The 18,339-nt window shown below is 58.4% G+C and overlaps 2 protein-coding genes and 1 gene segment (V, D, J or C); all 3 read right to left on the reverse strand.

Moving 5' to 3' along the window:
* Positions 1 to 4,805: 4,805 nt before the first annotated feature.
* On the reverse strand, positions 4,806 to 5,371 carry LOC137452912 (Ig lambda chain V-1 region-like). The segment is given in 2 exon segments: positions 4,806 to 5,071; positions 5,317 to 5,371. Coding segments are annotated over 2 exon segments (321 nt in total).
* Positions 5,372 to 10,241: 4,870 nt separating this feature from the next.
* Positions 10,242 to 12,290, reverse strand: LOC137452903 (pre-B lymphocyte protein 3-like). Its single transcript, XM_068161721.1, has 2 exons — positions 11,156 to 12,290; positions 10,242 to 10,920 (listed from the first exon to the last, which is right to left on the reverse strand). Exons 1-2 carry the CDS (start codon positions 11,202 to 11,204, stop codon positions 10,589 to 10,591), a joined length of 381 nt encoding a protein of 126 aa, XP_068017822.1. The 5' UTR covers positions 11,205 to 12,290; the 3' UTR covers positions 10,242 to 10,588.
* A 2,404-nt stretch (positions 12,291 to 14,694) lies between these two features.
* CHCHD10 (coiled-coil-helix-coiled-coil-helix domain containing 10) lies at positions 14,695 to 16,424 on the reverse strand. Of its 2 annotated transcripts, none has more exons than XM_068161881.1 (4): positions 16,322 to 16,424; positions 16,054 to 16,237; positions 15,605 to 15,743; positions 14,695 to 14,953 (listed from the first exon to the last, which is right to left on the reverse strand). In XM_068161881.1, exons 1-4 carry the CDS (start codon positions 16,375 to 16,377, stop codon positions 14,934 to 14,936), a joined length of 399 nt encoding a protein of 132 aa, XP_068017982.1. In that variant the 5' UTR covers positions 16,378 to 16,424; the 3' UTR covers positions 14,695 to 14,933. The 2 variants fall into 2 exon arrangements, with proteins under 2 accessions (XP_068017982.1, XP_068017983.1); XM_068161882.1 differs by having other exon boundaries at positions 15,605 to 15,740; positions 16,322 to 16,423.
* Positions 16,425 to 18,339: the final 1,915 nt, after the last annotated feature.

An 18,339-nucleotide genomic window follows, 5' to 3' on the forward strand; every position in this document is an offset into this window, starting at 1 on the left:
GGGCGGCAAGAAGACCTCCACTCTGGACTTCCAGAGGGCAGACTTTGGGTTACTCAAGGAACTAATTCAGAGGGTTCCTTGGGATAGAGTCCTTAAAAACAAAGGGGTCCAGGAGAGCTGGACCTACTTCAATGAAGAATTGTTGAAGGCTCAGGGACAGGCTGTGCCAATGTGCCAGAAGATGAGCCGCCGGGGCAGACGGCCAGCCTGGATGGGCAATGAACTTTTAATGGAACTGAGGGAAAAAAAGAGGGTGTATCACCTTTGGAAGAGAGGGGAGGCAACCCACAGAATGTTTAAGGATGTTGCTAGATGTTGTAGGAAGAGAATTAGGGAGGCAAAAGCACACTTGGAGCTTAAACTGGCCTCTACTGTGAAGGACAACAAAAAGTCCTTCTATAAATACATTAATAGTAAGAGGAAGGGGAAGGACAACCTCCACTCCTTGGTGGACACGGAGGGGAACATTGTAACCAAGGATGAGGAAAAGGCAGAGATACTTAACACCTTCTTTGCCTCAATTTTTACTAGAAGGGCAGAACGTCTTCCAGACAGCTGGCCTGCAGAGCTGGCAGAAGGAGCCAGGGAGCTGCACAGTTTCCCTATGTTCCATGAGGCGGTGGTTGGAACTCTCCTTAGCAGCTTGGATCCCCACAAGTCCATGGGACCAGATGGGATTCATCCTAGGGTGCTGAGAGAGCTGGCAGATGAGCTGGCCAAGCCGCTCTCCATCATTTTCCAGCAGTCCTGCCTCACTGGTGAGGTCCCAGAGGACTGGAAGCTGGCCAACGTGGTGCCCATCCATAAGCAGGGCCGGTTGGATGAGCCAGGGAATTACAGGCCTGTCAGCCTGACCTCAGTGCCAGGCAAGATCATGGAACAGGTCATCCTGAGTGCAATAACACAGCACTTAGAGGATGGCCAAGGGATCAGGCCTAGCCAGCATGGATTTAGGAAGGGCAGGTCCTGCCTGACCAACCTGATCTCCTTCTATGATCAGGTGACTGCCTGGTGGATGTGGGGAGGCCTGTGGATGTAGTCTACCTGGACCTCAGCAAGGCCTTTGACACCGTCCCCCATAGCAAGCTGCTGGCCAAGCTGTCAGCCCATGGCTTGGACGGGAGCACACTGCGATGGGTTAGGAACTGGCAGGAGGCTGAGCCCAGAGAGTGGTGGTGAATGGTGCCACAGCCAGCTGGCAGCCAGGCACTAGTGGTGTGCCCCAGGGAGCAGTGCTGGGCCCTGTGCTCTTTAACATCTTTATTGATGATCTGGATGAAGGCATTGAGTCCATCATCAGTAAATTTGCTGACGACACCAAGCTGGGGGCAGGAGTTGATCTGCTGGAGGGTAGAGAGGCTCTGCAGAGGGACCTGGACAGGCTGGGCAGATGGGCAGCATCACTGCTGCTGTCATAGCTGCCACAGTAATAGACAGCCTCGTCCTCAGCCTGCACCCCAGTGATGGTTAAGGTGCCTGTGGTGCCAGACTTGGAGCCAGAGAATCGTGAAGGGATGTCTGAGGGTCTCTGGTCATTGTTGCAGATCAGAGTGAGAGGGGCAGTGCCAGGCACCCTCTGCTGGAACCAGCCAACATCATAGCTGCTGCTAAGCCCCGAGCAGGAGATCTGGACGGTTTCTCCTGGCTTTGCTGACACCGAGGGTGGCTGAGTCACTGCTGCCTGGACCAGGGAACCTGGAGAGGGAGAGGAGAGAGGGGAGAAGATGTGGGTCAGCCAGAGCCCCAGCAGCACATTGCAGCAGAGAGGCAGCTCTGGAGCAGCTCTGGCAGAGAAGGGCACAGCCTGAACTTTGTAGGGACAGCAACAATGCCTCCGTGCCTCAAGGCCACCTCCAGGTCTCTGGGGCATGAAAGACATCTTCACAGGCATGGTTGTGCAGAGGGACACAAACCTGCCTCAGCTCCATGGCCATGACTCTGTCCAGGAGGGAGAATGTCTGGAAGTCTGCCTCTGATGTTGCAGTCAGTGTCACACTTCCTCCTCCTCAGTGCCTGCAGACACCATAGCTACCACTGCTGCTGTCCCAGCTGCCACAGTAATAGACAGCCTCGTCCTCAGCCTGCACCCCAGTGATGGTTAAGGTGCCTGTGGAGCCAGACTTGGAGCCAGAGAATCGTGAAGGGATGTCTGAGGGTCTGTTGGTGTTATCATAGATCACAGTGAGAGGGGCAGTGCCAGGCACCTTCTGCTGGTACCAGCCATAGTAGTTGCTGCTCCCTGAGCAGGAGATCTGGACGGTTTCTCCTGGCTTCGCTGACACCGAGGGTGGCTGAGTCAGAGCTGCCTGGACCAGGGAACCTGGAGAGGGAGAGGAGAGAGGGGAGAAGATGGGGGTCAGCCAGAGCCCCAGCAGCACAGCCTTCCCTTGGGAGTGGGGCAGGATTCCTCTGTCCAGAGTTCACAGACTGGGTGGAGTGATTGTGGACAGGGCACCTGAGCTGTTGGAGAGCAAGAGGAGGAGCAGGGGGACACAGGCCATGGTCTCACCCCACCAACAATGGCAGTGTGCCATGGCCCCCAGCCATGCAAGCACAGCCACCCAGTGCAAAGGGAGACCACAGGACCAAGGAGAAAGCCCAACCTGTCCAGCCTCACACCTCCCTTCCCAGGCCTGTCTGCCTTTCTGTGCTGCTCCTAAGCAGGTGGCTGGAGGGGTCTGCCACAGAGCTTGCAGCCCTTGGGCATCTCCCACAGAGCCTCAACTGCTTTGGGGCTGCCTCTCGGAAGCAGAGCAGGTTCCCTCAGCCCTTGGAGCCTGCTCACACCTAATTCCAGCCCCACCTCAGCCGTTAGAAGCAGAAGGAACTGCATCCAGACACAGGGAGGCAGGGATTGCTCAGGCCGTGTTTGCCTGCACCAGAGGCTCAATGCCAAGCTGCCAGCAGCCTCTGCGACTGCCTTAGGCCAGGAACACAGCAGCTCCTGCCACACAGGATGTCTTCCACCGGCGGCTTTCTCTCCATCGCTCCTCTCTTGTCCTTCGGGCGCGGGCTGGGCACCCACACGGGCGCTGCTCCCAAGCTCAGGGCAGCGAAGCTTTGGCTGCTTTAGAGCCCCGCGGCAGCAGCGCCCTCTCGTGGCCGCCCCCGCAAAGACGTCAGGGGAGGGAGGGAAGGCAGCGAGAAGTCACCAGGAAGGTTTGACCACGAGTCACCGCTCCTTGAACTCAGTTCTCTCTGCTTTCACAGCATCCTCAACCAAGCCACAAGTGTGGAAGCCTGGAGGTCCATCAGGACAAAGGAAAGGAGGATGTTCCTGTCAAGAAAGCTCAGCCTGCTGAGCATCCCCACCAGCTCCCACTTCTCACTGTGGCCATCCCTTCTGTAGGCTCATCCTCCGGGTTGCCAAGTGCTGCAGGGCTCTGGGAAACACTGCAGCTTGCAGGCACAGATAGAAGCGTCTCAGGCAGAGCTGCACTTAGCCTAGAGCAGCCCTCCAGGGAACAGCACAGCCCAGGCCAGGTCAGGCTCAGAGGTTGGCCTCCAGGCACAAGGACTGCCCAAGGGCACATAATGACACCACAGCAGTGCCCAGATGCCACTCCGTGGGAAGAAGGGGCCAGCCACAGCACAGCTCTGCATTCCACATCCTTCTGCAGCACCATCAGGGCCTCTGTCACTCACACACAGCAGACAGCAGTGGTCAGGCCAGAGCACAGCACCATGCACAGCACCTGGATGCCAAGCAGTGCTGCTCTCCTGGCCACCACTGGAATAGAGAGCAGTGAGCTCAGCTGGGAGCCCAGGGAAGGCTGTGGAGCCAGACATGGATCCAGAGAATTGTCAAGGGATGCCTGAGGGTCTCTTGGTGTTACCATAGCTCACAGTGACAGAGCATGGCTGGAAGTCTGCCTCTGATGTTGCAGTCAGTGTCACACTTCCTCCTCCTCAGTGCCTGCAGACACCATAGGCACCACTGCTGCTGTCGTAGCCACCACAGTAATAGACAGCCTCGTCCTCAGCCTGCACCCCAGTGATGGTTAAGGTGCCTGTGGAGCCAGACTTGGAGCCAGAGAATCGTGAAGGGATGTCTGAGGGTCTGTTGGTATTGGTATAGATCACAGTGAGAGGGGCAGTGCCAGGCACCTTCTGCTGGTACCAGCCATAGTAGTTGCCACTGCTCCCCGAGCAGGAGATCTGGACGGTTTCTCCTGGCTTCGCTGACACCGAGGGTGGCTGAGTCAGAGCTGCCTGGACCAGGGAACCTGGAGAGGGAGAGGAGAGAGGGGAGAAGATGGGGGTCAGCCAGAGCCCCAGCAGCACAGCCCTGCCTCGGCAGAGGCCCTGGGTTCTTTTGCACAGAGAGCCTGACTAGGTGCAGTCGGTCTGGCCACGGTACCTGATCCATGGGTGAGTGCTGCAAGGAGGTGAGGGGCCCAGGCCATGGTGCACTCCACCAGCTCCAAGCCTCCATGACAATGGGACTGTGCTGGGTACCCATCTTTTAAACCCCCAATTGTCCAGGGCACAGCTCCTCAGTGCAAATGGGCACCCTCATGTCCCCTGGTAGCTCCTGTGCCAGTGCTCCCCAGCCCACCAAGGGCACCACAACCACAGCAGTGCTGCTGTCCTGGCCACCACAGTAACAGAGCACAGGCATGCTTCAGGTGGGCAGGGAGCCAGATGTGGGCCTGGAGACATGCAAAGGAATGCCCAAGCACAGCTAATAATGACAGGAGCACTGCCAGGGACCTTCTGCTGGTACCAGCCAGAGCAGCTGCTGTCATCCCCAGAGCAGGGGATCACCACACACCATAGCCACCAGTGCTCCAGTCCCAGCTGCCTCAGTAATAGACAGCCTCGTCCTCAGCCTGCACCCCAGTGATGGTTAAGGTGCCTGTGGAGCCAGACGTGGAGCCAGAGAATCGTGAAGGGATGTCTGAGGGTCTCTGGTCATTGTAGTAGATCACAGTGAGAGGGGCAGTGCCAGGCACCTTCTGCTGGAACCAGCCATAGTTGCTGCTGCTCCCTGAGCAGGAGATCTGGACGGTTTCTCCTGGCTTCGCTGACACCGAGGGTGGCTGAGTCAGAGCTGCCTGGACCAGGGAACCTGGAGAGGGAGAGGGGAGAAGGCAGAGCTCAGGTAGTGCCTCATGGGCACAGCTACCCTGGATAGCAATACAGAGCTTTTGTGCCCACTGCCCTTGGTACCCCAGGTGACACCAGGGCAAGCAGAGACACAGGCTCAGGGTCTGAGGAGAGAGCTCTGGGACCCTGCAAGGAGAGCAGGCAGCAGCAGGACAGAGGGGCCAGCATCTAGAGGCAGTGGGGCTGGTGACAAGGGGATGCCATCACTTCTGTATGGATGGGCAGCAGCTGCACACAGCTGCAGAATCACCTCCTGCCCCATGAGGCACAAGGGGGACACAAGGCTGCCCTTCTGCCCCAGCTCCACAGCCCTGCTCAGCCATGAAGGAGAGGGGCAGAAAATGCCCATCTCAACCTCTCCTGTAGCTCACTTCCCCCTCTCTGTGTCACTACAACAGCATCACTGCTGCTGTCCCAGCTGCCACAGTAATAGACAGCCTCGTCCTCAGCCTGCACCCCAGTGATGGTTAAGGTGCCTGTGGTGCCAGACTTGGAGCCAGAGAATCGTGAAGGGATGTCTGAGGGTCTCTGGTCATTGTAGTAGATCACAGTGAGAGGGGCAGTGCCAGGCACCTTCTGCTGGTACCAGCCAACAGCATTGCTGCTGCTAAGCCCCGAGCAGGAGATCTGGACGGTTTCTCCTGGCTTCGCTGACACCGAGGGTGGCTGAGTCAGAGCTGCCTGGACCAGGGAACCTGGAGAGGGAGAGGAGAGAGGGGAGATGATGGGGGTCAGAGCCCCGGGAGCACGTTGCAGCAGAGAGGCAGCTCTGGAGCAGCTCTGGCAGAGAAGGGCACAGCCTGAACTTTGTAGGGACAGCAACAATGGCTCCGTGCCTCAAGGCCACCTCCAGGTCTCTGGGGCATGAAAGACATCTTCACAGGCATGGTTGTGCAGAGGGACACAAACCTGCCTCAGCTCCATGGCCATGACTCTGTCCAGGAGAGAGAATGTCTGGAAGTCTGCCTCTGATGTTGCAGTCAGTGTCACACTTCCTCCTCCTCAGTGCCTGCAGACACCATAGCCACCACTGCTGCTGTCGTAGCCACCACAGTGATAGACAGCCTCGTCCTCAGCCTGCACCCCAGTGATGGTTAAGGTGGCTGTGGAGCCAGATGTGGAGCCAGAGAATCGTGAAGGGATGTCTGAGGGTCTGTTGGTATTGGTATAGATCACAGTGAGAGGGGCAGTGCCAGGCACCTTCTGCTGGTACCAGCCATACCAGCCACTGCTCCCCGAGCAGGAGATCTGGACGGTTTCTCCTGGCTTCGCTGACACCGAGGGTGGCTGAGTCACTGCTGCCTGGACCAGGGAACCTGGAGAGGGAGAGGAGAGAGGGGAGAAGATGGGGGTCAGCCAGAGCCCCAGCAGCACAGCCCTGCGTCGGCAGAGGGACAGGGAGTGCCACTGCTGCTGCAGAACAGACACGGCTGTGCTCACAGGGAAATTTCAGTGGCAAAGCTCAACACAGCTCTTCCCAGCACAGGCACAGCTCTGGCAGCAGCAGCAGGACGTAGTCACTGCCAGCAAGAGGCATCAGTGTGACAGAGGAGGACACAGTTTGGACTTTGTAGGGACAAGAACAACATTTCTCCCTTCAAAGTCACCTCCACACCAGTGTGCCACAGGCAGGTGTGGCAGAGCAGAGGAAAGTGGAAGCTTCCACAGCTCTCCAGCCAGGACTCTGTTCAGCCAGGAGGGAGAAGGACTGAAAAACTTCCTCTCTTTTTCCACTCTGTCTCTCGCTTCCTAACACTCCTTGTCAGCAGGCACCATAGCCACTGCCATCCCAGCTGCCACAGTGATAGACAGCCTCGTCCTCAGCCTGCACCCCAGTGATGGTTAAGGTGCCTGTGGTGCCAGACATGGATCCAGAGAATCGTGAAGGGATGCCTGAGGGTCTCTGGTCATTGTTGTAGATCACAGTGAGAGGGGCAGTGCCAGGCACCCTCTGCTGGAACCAGCCATAGCTGCTGTCAAGCCCTGAGCAGGAGATCTGGACGGTTTCTCCTGGCTTCACTGACACCGAGGGTGGCTGAGTCAGAGCTGCCTGGACCAGGGAACCTGGAGAGGGAGAGGAGAGAGGGGAGATGATGGGGGTCAGCCAGAACCCCAGCAGCACATTGCAACAGAGAGGCAGCTCTGGAGCAGCTCTGGCAGAGAAGGGCACAGCCTGAACTTTGTAGGGACAGCAACAATGGCTCCGTGCCTCAAGGCCACCTCCAGGGCTCTGGGGCATGAAAGACATCTTCACAGGCATGGTTGTGCAGAGGGACACAAACCTGCCTCAGCTCCATGGCCATGACTCTGCCTGGCCAGGAAAGAGTATGGGTGGAATTCCTCCTCTGATGTTGCAGTCAGTGTCACACTTCCTCCTCCTCAGTGCCTGCAGACACCATAGCCACCACTGCTGCTGTCGTAGCCACCACAGTAATAGACAGCCTCGTCCTCAGCCTGCACCCCAGTGATGGTTAAGGTGCCTGTGGTGCCAGATGTGGAGCCAGAGAATCGTGAAGGGATGCCTGAGGGTCTGTTGGTATTGGTATAGATCACAGTGAGAGGGGCAGTGCCAGGCACCTTCTGCTGGTACCAGCCATGCCAGCTGCCACTGCTCCCCGAGCAGGAGATCTGGACGGTTTCTCCTGGCTTCGCTGACACCGAGGGTGGCTGAGTCAGAGCTGCCTGGACCAGGGAACCTGGAGAGGGAGAGGGAGACGAGAGAAGATGGGGGCCAGAGCCCCAGCAGCACAGCCCTGCGTCGGCAGAGGGACAGGGAGTTCCACTGCTGCTGCAGAACAGACACGGCTGTGCTCACAGGGAAATTTCAGTGGCAAAGCTCAACACAGCTCTTCCCAGCACAGGCACAGCTCTGGCAGCAGCAGCAGGACGTAGTCACTGCCAGCAAGAGGCATCAGTGTGACAGAGGAGGACACAGTTTGGACTTTGTAGGGACAAGAACAACATTTCTCCCTTCAAAGTCACCTCCACACCAGTGTGCCACAGGCAGGTGTGGCAGAGCAGAGGAAAGTGGAAGCTGCCACAGCTCCCCAGCCAGGACTCTGTTCAGCCAGGAGGGAGAAGGACTGAAAAACTTCCTCTCTTTTTCCACTCTGTCTCTCGCTTCCTAACACTCCTTGTCAGCAGGCACCATAGCCACTGCCATCCCAGCTGCCACAGTGATAGACAGCCTCGTCCTCAGCCTGCACCCCAGTGATGGTTAAGGTGCCTGTGGAGCCAGATGTGGAGCCAGAGAATCGTGAAGGGATGCCTGAGGGTCTCTGGGCATTGTTGTAGATGACAGTGAGAGGGGCAGTGCCAGGCACCTTCTGCTGGTACCAGCCATAGCTGCTGTCAAGCCCTGAGCAGGAGATCTGGACGGTTTCTCCTGGCTTCGCTGACACCGAGGGTGGCTGAGTCAGAGCTGCCTGGACCAGGGAACCTGGAGAGGGAGAGGAGAGAGGGGAGAAGATGGGGGTCAGCCAGAGCCCCAGCAGCACATTGCAGCAGAGAGGCAGCTCTGGAGCAGCTCTGGCAGAGAAGGGCACAGCCTGAACTTTGTAGGGACAGCAACAATGGCTCTGTGCCTCAAGGCCACCTCCAGGTCTCTGGGGCATGAAAGACATCTTCACAGGCATGGTTGTGCAGAGGGACACAAACCTGCCTCAGCTCCATGGCCATGACTCTGCCTGGCCAGAAAAGAGTATGGGTGGAATTCCTCCTCTGATGTTGCAGTCAGTGTCACACTTCCTCCTCCTCAGTGCCTGCAGACACCATAGCTACCACTGCTGCTGTCATAGCTGCCACAGTAATAGACAGCCTCGTCCTCAGCCTGCACCCCAGTGATGGTTAAGGTGGCTGTGGAGCCAGATGTGGATCCAGAGAATCGTGAAGGGATGCCTGAGGGTCTCTGGTCATTCCAGTAGATCACAGTGAGAGGGGCAGTGCCAGGCACCTTCTGCTGGAACCAGCCAACATTATAGCTGCTCCCTGAGCAGGAGATCTGGACGGATTCTCCTGGCTTCGCTGACACCGAGGGTGGCTGAGTCAGAGCTGCCTGGACCAGGGAACCTGGAGAGGGAGAGGAGAGAGGGGAGAAGATGGGGGTCAGAGCCCCAGTAGCACAGCCCTGCCTCAGCAGAGGGACAGGGAGGGTCACTGCTGGAGGTTTGAAGCTCCTACCTCAGCTCCAGGGCCATGACTCTGTCCAGGAGGCAGAAGGACTGAAAACCTTCCTCTCATTTTGGACTCTGTGTCTTCCCTCCCAGTGCTCATTGGCACCAGGCACCATAGCCACTGCCATCCCAGGCACCACAGCAACAGACAGCCTCGTCCTCAGCCTGCACCCCAGTGATGGTTAAGGTGCCTGTGGTGCCAGACTGGGATCCAGGGAATCGTGAAGGGATGCCTGAGGGTCTCTGGTCACTTCAGTAACCACAGCAACAGGGGCACTGCCAGGGACCTTCTGGTACCATCCAACAGGATTGCTGCTGCTAATCCCAGACTCAGCAGGTTCTCTCAGCCCTTGGAGCCTGCTCACACCTAATTCCAGCCCCACCTCAGCCGTTAGAAGCAGAAGGAACTGCATCCAGACACAGGGAGGCAGGGATTGCTCAGGCCGTGTTTGCCTGCACCAGAGGCTCAATGCCAAGCTGCCAGCAGCCTCTGCGACTGCCTTAGGCCAGGAACACAGCAGCTCCTGCCACACAGGATGTCTTCCACCGGCGGCTTTCTCTGCATCGCTCCTCTCTTGTCCTTCGGGCGCGGGCTGGGCACCCACACGGGCGCTGCTCCCAAGCTCAGGGCAGCGAAGCTTTGGCTGCTTTAGAGCCCCGCGGCAGCAGCGCCCTCTCGTGGCCTCCTCCTGCACAGACCATGGACGTCGCCACCCACCACCCCGTGTGGGGTCCATGGGGGTGATACAGCTCCACCCAGGCCCGACCAAACTCGGTACCCGAACTCAGGTACCCCAGGGCGCATCGGCACCCATGCAGAGAGACGCCCGAGGGGCTCCTCAGGGCTCCACCTACCTAGAATCAACCGTAGACCTACTGGGCTTGGAAAAGACCTTTACACCCCGAAATCCCACAGTGAAGCCAGGACAGAAGCCACATATCTAAGAATTAGACTTTATTTATTACCAGGTGAGCCAAACTGCATAGAAACCCAAACCAGGATCAAGCCCACCTTGTGCCAAGAGCTGGAAGAGTCCAGGAGAGCCAGGTCATGGCAGAGCCCACTGCAGCAGGAGACCCCAGCTCCTGGGTGTTCCTGGGCAGGTCTCACACTGTGTCCAGGCTGCCTAGTGCTCCATGGGGTTGGAGAGAAGGCTGCTGCACCTCAACAGTGCAACACAGGGCTGCTGGGCTCGCTCAAGCACGCAGACATCATTGTCCCATCCCTCCTGGGGCTGCTGGCGGCCCTGTTGAGGGCTTTGCTTCAGCGTTGCCAGGGAAGAGGCAGCAAGCTTTTGTCGCCGTTTCTAGGCCCATTGGAAGGCAAGGGACAGGGAGCAGTAGTAGCTGCCGCTGTCCTCCTGGCGGGCAGAGGCGATGAGGAGGATGCAGGCGTTGCTGGCGAGGTCCTTGGTAGCAGAGAAGCGGTCGGGAACCCTGCTGGGCTTGTGCTTGTCTCGCTCAGAGTTGTAGTAGAGCAAATACCTCAGGGCCACCTGCCCCGGGCGGCGCTGGAACCAGGCGATGCCAAAGCCGCTGATGTTGTAGGGGGGGCTCAGGGTGCAGGACAGCCGAGCCGTCTGCCCGGGCAGCACCACCACGGCAGGCGGCTGGAGCAGCACGGGCTGAGCCCGGGCAGCTGTGTGCACCAAGGAGGCAGTTACTGAGGGGCCGAGCCACGTCCCCCCAGCCCCACAACGTGCCACCCCCTCCCTTCAGGCAGCCTCATTACCCAACCTCCATCCTGCTGTCACAGCACACAGCCCCGGGGCAAAACGCTCTCCTCAGATTGCCACCTCCCTTGGAAGAGCCCAGTCCTGCCCTCCCCCGTGCCCTCACAGACAGCAGCCTGCTCAGCCACCCACCACCCTTACCTGTCCTCACCATCCCCACCAGGAGCAGCACCATGAGGCCCAGGGCCATGCTTCAGAGCGGGTGTGTGGTGCTGCACAAGCCTGGCTTGTGAGCTGCTGCTGCCCCTGGGGCGTTATGTAAATGACTCAGGGGGCTCAGGGACCCAGCTCCCAGCTTGCTCACTTTGCTGCAGCTGGGCTTCAGGGAAGGGGCTCGAAGCAGTGGGGCAAGAGCTGAGCATTGTGACCCACCACCCACCTTCACCCCCAGGCTAGGCCATCTCCTCCCGGTGTCCTGATGCAGACCCAGCCCACCCCACCAGCCTGGGCATCAGGGTATGGTGGGGGGACATCGATGACTCTCTCTCCTCTCTGATGGAGGGAGCTCTTACACTCACATCTTTTGCCTCAGGCCCTCATCCACCAAGTGTGCAGGATGGCAGGAGCCTCAGCTGCACCATGCCAAGGCTGTCCTGTGGCAGCAGCAGGCTGGGGGCCATCTGGCTCTGCTGCCAACAGAGAGAACGAAGGGCAGGGCAAGGCAGAGCCCCTCCAGCAGCTGTTTCACTGCAGAAGCAATACAAGGAGAGCTGCTGCTCCATTCTCCATGCAGCCCCACTGCTGTGACAACAGCCCCACAGCACAGGCTGGGAGCTGCTGACAGTGCTGAGAGCTCTGCCCCTTTGCCAGGGCAGCCTCAGGAGGAGCAGCCATGGGTGAGCATGCAGGGGTGGCTGCTGAAGTCACCTGCCAGAAGGGAGGCACTGCAGCAAGACACAGCTGCAGCTCAGCTGGTGCCTTGTGCAGAAGGGCAGCAGACTGTGACAGCAAGAGGCTGCCAGGCTCACTGGGCACAAAGCCCCTCCTGCCTCTGCCACCTATCACAGACACACCACAGTCCACAGCCAGCCACAGCCACATCACTGCCCCCTCCCACCACCAGCCCATGGCACTGCCTCACAGCAAGGTGGTCAGCAGGCACTGCACAGTGTCAGAAGCTCACAGGATGTCAGGAGTTGGAAGAGACCTCTGAAGATCACTGAGTCCAACCCCCCCTGGCAGAGCAGGAGCAAAGACTCCAGCACAGGGCACACAGAACACATCCAGATGGGGCTGGAGAGGCTCCAGAGCAGGAGACTCCACAACCTCTCTGGGCAGCCTGCTGCAGGGCTCTGGCAGCCTCCCAGGGCAGAAGTTCCTCCTCCTGCTGAGCTGCAACCTCCTGGGCTGCAGTCTCCATCCCTTGCCCCTTGGCCTATGGCAGGGTGCAGCTGAGCAGAGCCTGTCCCCTCCCTCCTGCCCCCCAGCCCTCAGAGATTCAGAAGCATTCCTCAGATTCCCTCTCAGGCTTCTCCTCTGCAGACAAACCACCCCCAGGTCCCTTAGCCTCTCCTTGTCTGGTGTCACACACTGACCCTTTCACCAAGCTCCAGGCAGATCAAGTCCATGGATCAGACAGGCTGTGGAACAAAGAGCCACCGAGGCAGAAGGCAGTCACCTCCTTGTGCAAGGAAGGGCAATTTGGAGAAAGGGAATCTGTCCAGAGAGCAGTGAGCTCTGGACATGCAGTACAGCAGCACTCTTACAGGTTCCCACCACCCAGGTCCTCCACCTCTGCTGGTGAGCTTGGGCACACCACTTCATCCATACATCTCAGCAGGAAAAGTGGATGATGCCACAGGGCTCCCAAGCCCTGCTTGCAGGATCACTTGCACAGCAACATTTGGGCACCAAATGGAAGGTCCAGCTGAGCTACAAGCCCTGCACATCACCCTGACAGCCCAGGGGGGCAGGAAAGCAGCTAGCTGTGCAAAGCTCAAGAGCAGGTATCAGCTTAGTCTGTTCTGCCAGCTTTATAGCCTCCTGCAGAGGGTAGGAGAGGTGCTGAGTGAACAGAAGGTAGCCACCTTCAGCAGGAGCTGCGTGCTCAAGGCAACAAAGCCAGCAGCCCACCTGGAAAGAGAAACCATACAATGAGGAACAAGACAGTCCCAGACCCAGGCTATCACTGTTGGACTGAACCATCATGAGGGGAGGGAAAACTTCAGTAGTTAGGGTTACACTACCCAGAGATCTTTGTTCAGGTTCCCCTCTAGGGGCACTCAGCTCAAGCTGGTTCCCACTGTGCCATCTGAACCAATGATTTCTGTTCCCTGAGCTTCTGCTACTGGGCACCTGGGGTGAGGAAACTCCTCTAACATTGGCACTTGGATGCCCAGTGGCTAGGGAACAGGCAGGAGAGCTCTGCCAGAGACCATCAGCATCCTCTGCCTTGTGCTTGTGTTCAAAAAGGAGAAATCTCTAACCCCTCCACAACAAATCATGGAAGAAAACCACCCCAGCAGAGGTGAGTTAATAGCAGGGAGGCCAGAAGCAAGGGTGAGCTCCCAGCCTGGCAGCTCTGGGGAATCACTGGAAAGGGCTCTGCTTATCTAGACACACTCAGAAGAACCACAGGGCAGCAGTGACCTGCTCCAGGCTGTGTGCACAGAGCTCCCTGGCCCAGATCCTGGTCATGGGCTTGAGAGAGCAGCTATGTGCAGCCCGTGGGAGGGAACAAGCAGACCTTGTCCTGGCCTTGCCCAGTTGGCCAAGAGCCTTTGCCTGGCTCCAGACACTTGCAGCTGAAGCTGCCAGACACACATGGTCCTAAGCCTTTGCCCCCTGTGTTATCTGAGTTGGATCCCCAGCTCTGACTGCTGACGTGTGTCAGCCTCAGGGATGCCTCACTCACAAACTCGGTCAGAGTTCACAGCCAAATCATCCCCCCCTGCCTCAGCCACATTCCCCAGCTCCTTCCCCTTGTGACTGGGACAAGGGAAAGGGACTGGGAAAGGTCAGGGCTCCTTGCTTTTCCCTCCTCATGTTTCATGAGGCAAAGTTGAAGGACTGAAATGTCACAAACTGGAATCATTTACCCCAAATCAAAAGTGTTTGTCCCCACTCCTAGCCTGGAGCATTCCCAGCACCACCCCCCAGGGGATGTGGCTCCAATACAGCAGCTCAGCAGCCTGCTGGCTGCCACAGAGGGGTCCTACCTTTGCTGGCCACAACCTTCACACCAACAGGAGCAGCAGGGTCCCCTACTGGAGGCCAGTCTGCAGACAGTACTGAGACTGCTCTGCCACGGTCAAAGGAAAGCAGCTCCAAGCTTCACCTGGGCCTGGTGACCTCGAGAACATTGCATAACCTGCTAAGGCTTTTAAGTCAGATCAGCCAGCTGTATCCCAGGGGCACAGCCAGACAGGTCACCCCTCTCAGCTGCAGGGTCAGAAGAGCTCTTCAGGAAGGGGATATAGGCAGAACAAAAAGTGTTACTGAAAATACTGCAGGACACATCTCAGGTTACCTCTCTCCAGCCTCTCCCCTGCCTGGAGGGCAGCCAAGCCAGCCCCAGCTCAGCTGCAGATCTGCTTTTGCACAGTCATGCAGGCACAGTCCTTGCTAGCCTGATGACAGGAAATACACAGCTGTGCCTTGTCCTGGGAGTGGCTGATGCTGCCAGCATCTGGAGAGCTGAACTGCACCTTGAGACTTTAAACCAAGAACATGCACCAGGGGTAGGTCCAAATCAGCTCCTTTATTTCTCTGTAGTGAATACAGCACTACCTGAGTTCTGACATCCACAGATCCAACCATTCCTCTCCTTCCCTACTAGTCTAGAAGTGAATTACCACTAGAAGCCTCCTGCCTGGTCAATCTGTTGCCTCCACCTCATTCCCTGAATGCCTGTCCTTCGCTCCCTGCAGGCAGCAGGACTCGACACCAGACTCCTCTTCCCTACCAGGGGGCAGATTCTTCACAGGAGAGAAGAAACACCTACAGAGGAGAAAACACAAAGTGAGCAGGAGGTGGAAGCTCCAGCAGCTGGGCTTAATAAAAGCTCTTACCTAAGGCAGCTAAATTAAGACATAACTACTGACATCTGCTTTTGCCAGGTGCAGCAGGAACTAGGGAATCAAGGAGGAAAAGCAGGAGGCTTCCCATGGCAGCAAGAAAGGAACAGAGTCTCAAGCTGCACCAGGGGAAGTTTAGGCTGGAGGTGAGGAGAAAGTTCTTCCCAGAAAGAGTAATTGGCCACTGGGATGTGCTGCCCAGGGAGGTGGTGGAGTCACCACCCCTGGAGGTGCTCCAAAAAAGGTTGGATGTGGCATGGAGCCATGCTTTAGCTGTCAGGAGGCGTTAGGTAACAGGTTGGACTTGATGTCATCTCTGAGGTCTTTTCCAACCTGGTTAATTCCATGGTTCTGTATCTAGAGCCTCCTCACCTCCAGAAACACGGTCAGGATGGTTCCTCCTGCCCTTTCCAGTTCTGTTCTGTGTTCCAGAGCACAGGAAGAGCAGAACTGTTTCCTGTTGAAAGCCCTGAAGAGCCCTAGGACCTCAACAGGCTGCTTCTGCAACCTGTGCCCCTGCGGGGGGTACCCTCCTGGCAGCAGGGTACCCTGTGGGGCCAGGGCACAGACTCACCGCTGCTATACTTGCACTGCTTCAGAGCCTCGTTGAAGCCCTCGCACAAGGTCAGGTCCTTCTGGTTGGTAGCACACTCCAGGAACTGCTTGATCTCGTAGTGGCAGGGTCCATAGGGCGACTGCTGGTACGCAGGCTGCTGCGGGCAAGGTGCGGGTTAGGGAAGGAGACCTGGGGCAGAGGCGCAGCGGCTCCCTGTCCCCTCTCGGCAGCGCAGCCCCGCCACCTTGGGCTCTCCCTGTCACCTTGGGCTCTCCCTGTCCTTCAGCACACGGCTCAGGCGGCCTAGGAACCGCCGGCGGTCCCCGCTTCCCAGGACCGGCTCTGCCCGCCCAGCTCCCACCGCTCCTCCCCGTCCAGGACCCGCAAGCCACGGCCCACGCCGGTGCCGGGCTCGCCGCGCAAGGGCAAGTCAAGGACGGCCGAGCCCAGCCTGGTTCCGCTCGTACCTGGGCTGGAGCCGCCGGCTTGGCCGGTTCGGAGGAGCCGCCGCTGAAGGCGCCGGTGAGGGCGCTGCCCACGACGTGTCCCACGGCGGAGCCCACGGCCACGCCGGCCGCCGTGCTCGCCATCTGCGCCATCAGCCCGGGCTGGGCTGGCTGCGCCGCCGGCATCGGGGCCGCTGGGGCCGGGCTGCGGGGAGAGGCGAGTCAGAGAGGGGCAGGGGGGGCCGGACACAGCCCCTGCGTGCCGAGCCGTGCCCCGCCGCCCCGGTACCTGGCGGGGGCCGGTGCCGCCGCGGGCCGCGACACGCTCCTGCCGCCGCGCGCCATCCTCCGCCAAGCTCCCGCTGCCCCCTGGCGCCGCCTTAAGAGCCGCCGCCGCCACGCGTCACCCGCGGCGCGCTCCGCAGGCCCCTCCCCGGCCCCGCCCCGGCCCCGCCCCACCGCGCCGCGGGACGGCCTCTCCCCCATCCCACCCTGCCCCGGCGGCGCCCCCGGCGGCGCCCCCCGCGATGCCGCCAGAGGGCGCCCTCGGCTCGCTGGGCCCAGCCCAGCCCTGGTCCGAAGCCGGCGGCAGCTGTCGGGGGTCCGCGGAGCTTTCCTCTGCCCGCAGGGCGGGCACGGACTTGTTCTCGGCCTCGGGGCTCCCGCCTGCGCCCGGCCTTGTCCCCAGCAAAGCAAAGGAACGGGGCCCGGGTGCTTCTTTATATAGACAGGAGGCCTTGAGTCTAGTGTAACACAGCTGCTTTCCCCCCCTGTTGCAAACAAAATTATGTTGGTGCTTTATAACAGTCATGGTACAAAACAATTAGTAACAAAATAGCATTTGTAGCTCAGACTTCCCTGGTGAAACAGACTGACTACGGTGAGGCTCAGCGTACCAGGTGCAGCCCTGCAGCAAACAGGCATTGGGCATCTGGAGGCAATGCCTGTCAGAAACACTGCAGCTGCAGAGCACAGAAATCTCACCCTGACTGCATGCACTGTTACAGAAGACGTTGCTCCTTCTGAGGGAGAAAGACCTCAGTCAGGGAATACAGATAACAGGGAGTCACAGAACGGGCAGGCTTGGAAGGGACATCAAGGATCATCCAGTTCCAACCCCCCTGACGTGGGCATTGATGGGTGAGGTGGCATCAATGTGTGAGCTGGTATCAATGTGTGAGCTGGCATTTCGTGGTGCCCAAATTCAGCACCTGCAGGTGAAGCAACAGGCCAGCTCTGGAGCCACTGTCCCACATGTGGCTCAGCTCAGTTTTAGGCTCCCACCACTGGATGAGCACCGCAGAGCCTACAAGGGACCAAGCTGTGTGCAGTCCAGGCAGGGCTGAAGAAGCAGCAGCTGGGTGCAGGCAGCAGGAGGGAGCAAGGAGGCCCTGCCAGCAGGTGATGAGCACAGCTCTGCAGCTCTGCTGTGAGGGCTGCTGCAGATGTCATGATCACGGAATCACAGCATGTCAGGGGCTGGAAGGGACCTTGAGAGATCATCCAGTCCATCCCCCTGCCAAAGCAGGACCACCTCTATGATAATGGAGAGTTTCAAGGAGGGCAGTGTGGTGGCTTTGCAAATGCTCAGAGGCTGCTTCCCCCAGGTGTGGAGCACAGCAGGAGAGAGCATGAAGAGGCTTGTTGGAGATGGGCAACAGAGACAGGCTCCTGTTGCATGGGAGATGATGGGTGGGAGAGAGGTGGATAATGAAGGGCTGGGAGAGGGAAGATGAAGAGTCCACAACTGGGACAGAGAAAAAGAGGGTGCCAGGGAGGAGTGTGGGGAGGAATGATGTGGTCTAAGACAGTGGCCAGCATAACAGTTTTTGCAGCAGCCCTCTGGATATAAAGCAGCAGATCAAGGAACCCTTTGGAAGGTGTGGACGTTGTGGGGAGGTAGGAATCCAGGGAGAGATGATGATGATGAGCCCTCAAATCCCAACCAGACAGGCTGGGCGACGCCAGTTGTACCTTCAAACCAATTTCCTGACAATCATCTCTTCCCTGGCACCCCAGCTGGCCTCTGGGCTGTCTGTGGGTCCATGTCTGCTCAGTGTTTCCCCAGGGTGGGCCTGGCTGCCTGCTCCACTTTTCTTTGCATCTTCTTTAAGCCTTTGTCCACTGAAAGATGTTTCCAAAACTGAAAAGGAGCCTGAAGTTGTCCAGGAAAAGAAAAATCAAACCAAAGCAAACCAAAAAGTAAACCAAAGCAAACTAAACAAAACCCAACAACAACAACAACAAAAATCAACAGAAAGAACAACAACAACAACAACAAAACCCAGACCCAAACCCACACCCCAG

The sequence above is a fragment of the Melanerpes formicivorus genome, unplaced genomic scaffold (genome assembly GCF_026170545.1).
Source record: "Melanerpes formicivorus ecotype bairdi unplaced genomic scaffold, bMelFor1.0.p_v2 SCAF_60, whole genome shotgun sequence".
NCBI lineage: Eukaryota > Metazoa > Chordata > Aves > Piciformes > Picidae > Melanerpes > Melanerpes formicivorus.

Bases quoted from the DNA above. Each gene is read 5' to 3' on its own strand.
- CHCHD10 (XM_068161881.1), bottom strand. From the start codon at position 16,377: ATGGCGCGCGGCGGCAGGAGCGTGTCGCGGCCCGCGGCGGCACCGGCC. The intron at 16,238-16,321 runs GTACCGGGGCGG...CTCTCCCCGCAG, and splicing joins GCGGCACCGGCCCCCGCCAG to CCCGGCCCCAGCGGCCCCGA. The intron at 15,744-16,053 runs GTACGAGCGGAA...CCTTGCCCGCAG, and splicing joins AGCCGGCGGCTCCAGCCCAG to CAGCCTGCGTACCAGCAGTC.
- LOC137452903 (XM_068161721.1), bottom strand. From the start codon at position 11,204: ATGGCCCTGGGCCTCATGGTGCTGCTCCTGGTGGGGATGGTGAGGACA. The intron at 10,921-11,155 runs GTAAGGGTGGTG...TGGTGCACACAG, and splicing joins GGTGGGGATGGTGAGGACAG to CTGCCCGGGCTCAGCCCGTG.